This window comes from Convolutriloba macropyga, chromosome 9 (assembly GCF_964194025.1).
Source record: "Convolutriloba macropyga chromosome 9, txConMacr16.3, whole genome shotgun sequence".
Taxonomy (NCBI): domain Eukaryota; kingdom Metazoa; phylum Xenacoelomorpha; order Acoela; family Convolutidae; genus Convolutriloba; species Convolutriloba macropyga.
Window position 1 is genome coordinate 65,388,169 of NC_134476.1, and position 8,367 is coordinate 65,396,535.

The following is an 8,367-nucleotide window of genomic DNA, read 5'->3' on the forward strand; positions in this document are numbered from 1 at the left end:
AAATTCGTTAAGCAAAACAAAAAAGTTTTTGCTGCGTTTGCTAAGTAATTGAAAAGTGAAAGCTACATGAGCCAGAATTTTTAAAGACAATTGATCAAAAAGCAAGCTGATAAGCAAAATCATTTTGTACGCTTCCTGCAATTTTCCAACTCAGATAGCAAAATCTTGATCAATACTTATGTCAACATAGCTTTTACAAAGCTCAGATTTTTCTTTTAATTTGTCCTTTGTCTCAGCAGTTACAGTTGAAGTCCCTTTTTCCCTGGTTACAGACGTTACCAATCAGATGAAGGAAGTTTTTTTCCAAAGGTCAAAGTAGTCACCAACTGTCACAGTAGAAAAACTGGTTGCAGAAGTCACCTTAAAATATGATGAAGATTGATGATTAAAGACAGTTTCATATGTTACCTTCATATAAAAGATTCTTCAGTTTTGTGTTCAAAACAGCAAAAATAAAAGAAACAGTTCAACAGGAAAGATCTCACTACAAAAAAGTTTCTTTGCAAGCTACCTAATTTGTGTTCAGTAGTTCGTGTTGCCTGAACGCATCGCTTTTTTCCTAATTACGAATTAACTGAAGTTTTTTTTATTCACTGCTCAGACACACTTGGTTAGGGTATCATTCACTTGAGGGAAAAAGAAACATCTGGAGTTTAATTGTGAGCAACTAACAAAAGCAAAAGTCCTCGTTCTAATGTAACAATTATTTAGTCATCCTAAGTTTATTGGTCAAAAATTCATAAACAAAACTAGCAATTATTTGAGTCTGTTGAAAAAAACGGTCTACGTTCACACGTTCGAGAGTTTTCCGTTTTTCTCAAACAAAAAATCATAAAGCTAGATTTAGCTTCAATAATATAGTGTAACTGATTTTGGAGGGATTTCTTTTGGCTAAAATTATCGAGCAAAACACATTATTAGATCTAATTGTTGAATTGGTGTTGGGCATCTCAAACCCCTTCCTTCAAAAAAATTGCGCCGCGAGGAAATTTTAAAGCCGTTTTTACCTATCTCCAATTAAGAAAAAACTCGAAAAGGAGAAAGAGATCAAAACAGCAAGATGACAAAGAAAAACACTCAGAGCTGCCAGATCGCACTGAACGTTTTTAAGATATCAGAATTGAATTTCAAGAATCAACTGGATCTTCTGCAAACCGCAATTTCACAGAGAAAAAGTTTTAGAAAGCTGACTCTTCTAATAAACAACATCAAAGAAACAAAGGAGGAACCGAGAAAAGCCGCTGAAAAAGTTTTCCTCGAAAACCCTCATCCAAGCACAGTTTCATCAATAACAGAAAGACAGTCAAACCTTCTCTCGAAGTTGCAGATCTGCGAACATGAAGTCAATAGCCTGGATGACGACGGACAACTCAGTCAGTCGTCCACACGATTACGAGATGACATTAGCGTCAGTTCGAAGTGCAGCTCACGCCTTCTTGAATCCAACAGATCATCGCCAACACGAACCGAGAAGTCAACACAGGCGGTTCAGGACAACAATAATGAAGTTGAAGCTCCACTCCAACCTCCGCCAATACCTCCCAGGACAAAACCTTCCCTCTTTTTGCCAACAAACAGCAATACACAACCACTGTTATCAAAATTTCTAAGAACTAGTCAAACTTTCTCAGCAAAAAGGTCCACAGCGAACCAACAACTGGATACATCCACAAATCCGTTTGCCTTTGACACAATTCAAACTGACGAACTGAATCCCAACGCATCAGGAGACACCACATTACTTCCAACAAAGCAACCAATAGACGTTTCGTTTGAGGTTGATGTAACCTCCAACAAAAGGTTTGTTGATTTTCAAAAAATTCAAACGTCAACAGCCACAATCACAACTTTTGACACTAAACAACATAACACCAACATTCCAAATACTAAAAAAAATTTAAAAAAGCTGAACGTATTTCAGGATATAGTAAAAACAATGTTGAGCCTAACTTAACTCAACAACAGAAAACACCCGCTGAGGATACGTACCCGCAGACCTGTCAATTTGGCAATGAAATTATTATTCAGAACAAACTTTACAATCAGTTTCCTGTACCTAATAATATTGATAACATGTCAACTTTTACAACTATCTCCCCTAGTGCCTTCCAACAGGTAACAGTGCCAAATGAACAACCCCAGGAACCTTTTTATTAATTCAAGCTCAACAAACTGATCAAGTACTTTTGAAAAACCGTGAAACACAGATCGGTTTAGGAAGTTCTACTGCACAAAACCAATCCGAATTTCAAATTCTTTCCAGTACAAGAGATAATATAAGTGGCAAACAAACAGTGCCACCAAAAACGAAAATTCATGAACCGCGACTTGACTCAGGAGAACTTGACATCAATGTACAAAATCTCAAAGAGCAAGTGTGTCATATTCAAACTCAGAATGTACAGCAACCCGCCATGAGTACAGAAAAGATTCACAATTATCAGTTTGCTCTTGGTACTATGGCAGAAACTACGATTCCTTCAAAAATAAGGAACAGTTATCCCACAGTGCCGGCGTCCAATTCTCAAATGAATACTCAAATAAACCCTGGTACTTCGCAAATCACAATGACGTCAAACGAAAAGGGGAATAATATATATGATGCAAATGGAGAGCTGTTAAACCAGCCTTTCAACATCGTGAACTCAGTCGCAACGAGGAATATTGCGCACAATACAGAAGATCAGATAGCTGGAAGTTCACAGTCTTGGCCGAATTTACACCAGCAACAGCTCCTCGGCAACCACTTTGTTCGCAATGAGAATAACATCGAACCAAGTCATTTTGTACAACCGTACAGGACAAAAACAATGAATGACTGTAATTCTGCATCAGTGAACCAGTTGCTATGTCTACCAAATTCAGAAAAAGAATACACAGATCCTATACAATTGAACCACAGACCCCCTGCCACAACAATTTAAAAAAACAGCAATAACTACCAAAATGTAATTTCCCAATCGCCTGGTCCAACAGTTGCAATGTTTAATGATAACAGCAACCTAAAACCTTCGCATTTTTCTCAATTACCGCAATTTCTGCCACCACCAGTTCCAGAAAACCTAGTTAAAAACTACATTGCCAACAACGTTGTAGGTAACAAGCAAGCCATCAAACTACCACCAATCTCACTGCCGCACTTCAATGGCAACACTATGCGATATCATGAATGGATGAACAATTTCTTTTCTATGGTTCATAATAATACTGGTATAACTGACACACATCGGATCACGTATCTCAAAAACTCGGTGTCTGGAAAAGCAAAGCAAATCATTGAGTCGTACTCCTGTAACCCAGCGTATAATGAAACAGCTCTAAATGAACTGATGAACCATTTTGGATACAAGTGTTGTAGTGAGCGCCTTTATAAATCAACTCGAGTCATGGCACGCCACTGATTCAAATAAAAAAAAATCATTTGTCGCATTCTCAAATTTTCTAAAGCCGTTAGTTCAAACATTTGAATACTCGGCTTCCAGGCAGACCTTCAGAGTTCCACATTGCTCAAAAAAGCGAAAGAAAAAGTGCCTTACAATATTTTGTTGAAATGGACGGAACATAGGCTCACAACAGCAACTGAACCAACTTCACAAACCGTTCGTTTCAACAATTCTTAGAACTTCATGCTCAAATATACGATACCATCAATCGCGAGCAAACCATTACGTCATTTAGACAACAACGAAGCAACGTAGACTACGTCAAAGACTTTAGTGTACCGATGGCTCACTATAAACCGTCATCACAAATAAATAACCAAAACTCATTTGGCAAACACAATTCTAACGATGTTTTGCAGCCTGCAATTAAACCACAAATAACCACTTCTAATAGGGAGTGGTCATCCTCGGTAACTATCTCAAACAACGCGAAAGCTAACGGAAAACTGCAAAACAACCGACATTGCCCCCATTGCAATAATAACCATTTTTTGGCAACTTGTCCCGACTACCAAAAGCAATCACCGCAAGATCGATATAAAATCGTTATCAAAAACAAATTGTGCACGAATTGTTGGAGCAATAATCACCTCAGACAAAATTGCTCTTCAAAAAAGAACTGCCAGTCCTGCAATGGCCGACATCATTCTACTCTACACGACCATTCAAAACAAGTGAAACGACCACCAGCAGCATTCTCCACGGGATCTGCTCCATTTAGTCCTACACAGCCTCCACCAATTGAACTGCCACCGAGCCAAAACAAACAACAACAATGTCGCTATGGACAATCTTTTGGTAAAACGAAGGAGCCAAATACTCAGAGGAGTAACCTCGATTCTCCTTCAAATAATCAAAGCTTATGCGTTAATAAGAAACCGTCTCCTCCGAGAGACTGGCTTGAACAACTACAGTTGATGCCGGTGTCTTTTGTCAATGGCAACAAGGCCTTTGATACGTATGCACTGATAGATCATGGCAGCCAGTTCACATTCTTGCTTGACACCATAACAAACTTCTTAGCACTTCCTTGCGAAGCGCAAACATCTACTACACTCCAATATGTGAATACCCAGAACAAAATGCCACTCTCAAAGATAACAGCGCCAGTTATTATCACTCCATATAAATCATTGAGACAAAGCTTTGAGATATCTCGTGCATACAGCACGCCAGCAAAGAACGTCACACCAGCCAACATATTTGAGTTGAATCAATTATGTGACCCATTTAATAATCTCCGCCACATACATCTCCCTCAGGTTGCTGGTGGCAAAATTGGAGCCCTGCTAGGTGTAAACACTTTCGCTTACACTCATCCAATCGAAGTGATACCCGGAAACATCAATCAACCGTTTGGTGTGAAAACAAAACTGGGATGGACATTAGCTGGGGAGTATGAAACTTCTCTCCACCCTTCAGAAACAACAATTAACCATCATTCAACAACAACTAAACCATTCATTTATCATGTTTGAAAACAGCAGTTGGAAGAACCACATTTAAGCGAATTAGTTGAGCAGTTCTGGAAAATTGAAAGTGAAGGAACCCAAGAAAACAGTTCTGTTCTTTCAGATGAAGACAACGATGCCTTGAAAGTTTTTCAGAAAACTATCCGACATAACTCTGAGCGATATGGAATTGGTTTTCCTTGAAAAACGCCTTGCCTTTTGAAGAACAATTATTACTGTGCTCTTAATCAGCTGAAGTGCTTGGAGAAAAGACTAGGTAATAATCCAACGCTGAAAGAAAAATACGATCAAACGCTTTCAACAAACTTAATCAAAAATTACATAAAACCAGTAGAAATGACATAACCTGAACCTGAAAAATATGGTACCTGCCTCATCATCCTGTTCAAAATCCGAACAAACCGGGAAAAATTCGACGGGTGGCAAATGCCGCTTCAAAGTATCGAGGACAGTCATTGAACAGCAACCTCTTAACAGGACCAGATCTCTTGAACAGCTTACTTGGCATACTGCTAGGTTTTCGTGAGCATCCAGTTGCAATACTTGCAGATATTGAAAGTATGTTCATGCAAATTGCTGTCAAACAAGAAGATCAATCTGCACTTAGGTTTCTCTGGTCAAAAAACAATTTTATAATGCAATATCAGTTCACTCGCTTGACTTTTGGGGCAACTTGTTTGCCTTCAATGGCCATCTTTGTGCAAAATCAATGCGCTAAAGACAATGCAAAAAATTTTCCCGAAGCTTTCGCAGCAATAACGAAACAATTTTAAATGGACGACTACGTTCATTCGCTGCCCACTATCACTGAAGCGAAAGACACGTCAAAGGCAAGTCAAAGAATGCCTCCAACGAGGAGGTTTCAAATTGACCAAGTTCTTATCTATTTCTCCCGAAGTGCTGGAACAAATTCCATGTGAAGACTTAGACGAGTCAAAAGATTTCACTCGCGTATTAGGACAAATATGGAATTTGGTTGATAATAAGTTTTTCATAAAACCACTGGAAGAGTTTCCAAAGAATGCAGCAATGTATAACCAAAGAAAACTGTTGAGTCTTGTTGCGTCGATTTTTGACCCAATCGGTATTGCGTCACCAGTGACTATACGCTTCAAGATTGTAATGCAACAAATTTGGCAACTGGGTTTAAAATGGGACACACCGCTACCCGAGAAATTACATAAACCATTGCAAAAGAAACTAAACAGCTATTTCGGATCACCCCCCATTGAACACTCGCGAGCACTCAGTTTTCTTGCAAGTTATGACGATAACACTAAACAAACAGAAACCAGCTTCATAATCAGTAAATGCAAAGTAACTCCTTTAAAATCGTTGAGCGTTCCAAAACTTGAGCTTGAGGCCGCAATAATCGGGATACGACTACTGAAAACAGTTCAAAAAGAGACAACACTGAAGATACAAGATACACATTTTTGGACAGACAGTCCAGTTGTTCTTGATTGGATTGTTTCTAAGAAGAAACAGAAACTGTTTGTCGCCAACAGAATCCGAGACATACACGAATCTTAAATATCCAATCAATGGCATTATATACCAACAAATCAAAATCCTGCAGACCATGGAACACGTGGCCTAGAACCAGAAGAATTATGTTCTAAATGGTTACAGGCTCCTGATTTCCTAAAGAAACATTACTCCGACTGGAACTCCGCACACAAAATAGTTTCTGTTCACACAACGAGTACATCAAAACCGATTGAACCAGTCATTGACCCAACCCATTTTCGATCTTGGACAAAACTTCAGTTAACACTCGCAACTATTTACAACCTGCTCTTCAGAATTAAAAAAGAACGAAATAACAAAGAGCAGTACACTGCAGACGACATCAACCAAGCACACAGTCACTTAATTCGAATTTCACAGGAAAAAGTTTTCCATTCAGCTATTCACTCGCTAAGAAGAGGACGTAAACTAGACTCTAAATGCAAGATTCGATCTCTAAATCCGTACTTAGACAAAAACGGAATACTTAGATCACAAGGCCGACTACAATTTGCTCCTGAAGAGTTAAAATTAGCTAAATTACCAATAATTCTTCATGCCAAAGACTCAATAACACGCCTGTATCTTGAGCATGCGCATCGAATTTGTATACACCAAGCTACCGAGCTCGTCAAAGCTTTTGTTCAACAGAGATACGTCATTATCGGCCTCAGGAAAACATTGTTAAGCATCCGATTTTGATGTTTTTTGTGCCGCCGTTTTGATGCCCAAAATATCCAGCCGTTAATGGCGCCACTACCAGTGTGTAGATTTCCTGATACTCTCTCGCAATTCCCATTTGCTAATACAGGAATTGATTTCTTTGGACCTTTCTATATCGAAGACACCAAAGACAAACTCACCAAGTATTACGGCCTCATTTTCACATGCATTTTCACACGTGCCTTACATCTTGAGTCATGCCCTGATTTAAACACGGACACATTTCTCAACGCCCTCCGACGTTTTGCATCACGAAGATGTCAACCAAAACTTATTCTGAGTGACAACGGCAAAACATTTGTCGGGGCAAATGAAGAGTTGAAGCGATGCGTCCGTATTCTCGACAGTCAACGCATTGCCTCTGAACTTCTTATAAAGAACACAGTTTGGAAATTTAACCCACCATACGGACCACATTTTGGTGGTGCGTGGGAACGGTTGATCCAAAATGTTAAACGGATCATTTTGATCATTCTAGGGAGCAAGAGGCTTTCATCAGATGTGTTCCACACCATCATGGTTGAGACCGAAAGCATGCTGAACTCTTGACCACTTACACATGTGGCTGACGTACCAGACAAGGAAGAACCCATCACCCCAAATCATTTTTTTGGTGCAGAGACCTTACAATTCACTGCCACCAGGAGACTTTTCGTCAACCATGCCAGCATCTTTCAAGTCGTGGAAGAACGTGCAGCAGCTTATGAACCACGTCTGGAGACGCTTAGTTAAAGAGTACCTTCCCACTTTAACGAAACGAAGCAAATGGTCCGAACAGGGTGACTCTTTGAAAGTCAATGACCTGGTGTGGATCCTCAAAGACCTCACTCCCCGTGGCATATGGCCTCTGGGACGAATTGTCGAAACGTCGCCTGCAAAAGATGGATCTGTACGCGTTGTCAAGGTAAAAACGGCTTACGGTACGTACGTCCGCCCCGTTGCCGGTCTTGCACGTGTTTTGGCTGATTAGCCGTTTTTTTTTGCTCACTTTTTTCTCGGAACGGAAATCTAGGCAACGCGAGCTACCCTGTGGTCTCTTGGTTACATCATTCTCCCCTTTTTGGTTTAACTTATGGGTTTCCTCTCCCCGGAGCCTGTTGATGATGCATCAATTCAAGAAGGCCAAAGCCAATATTACAAAACTTGAAACTCTTCCCGCCAAAAAAGTGGGAACTTGACTTCGTCCAAATAACACGTGTAAAACAGTAACTCTCCGATAA

General features: G+C 39.8%; 1 protein-coding gene across 1 annotated transcript; it reads left to right on the top strand.

Annotated features, from left to right (window-relative positions):
- Positions 1-7,171: 7,171 nt before the first annotated feature.
- LOC142346290 (uncharacterized) lies at positions 7,172-7,696 on the top strand. Its single transcript, XM_075398805.1, has one exon. The coding sequence runs from the start codon at positions 7,172-7,174 to the stop codon at positions 7,694-7,696; it is 525 nt and encodes a 174-aa protein (XP_075254920.1).
- The last annotated feature ends 671 nt before the right edge of the window (positions 7,697-8,367 follow it).

What these genes read in the sequence shown, in the direction of transcription:
- LOC142346290 (XM_075398805.1), top strand. Translation starts at nt 7,172, where the DNA reads ATGGCGCCACTACCAGTGTGTAGATTTCCTGATACTCTCTCGCAATTC.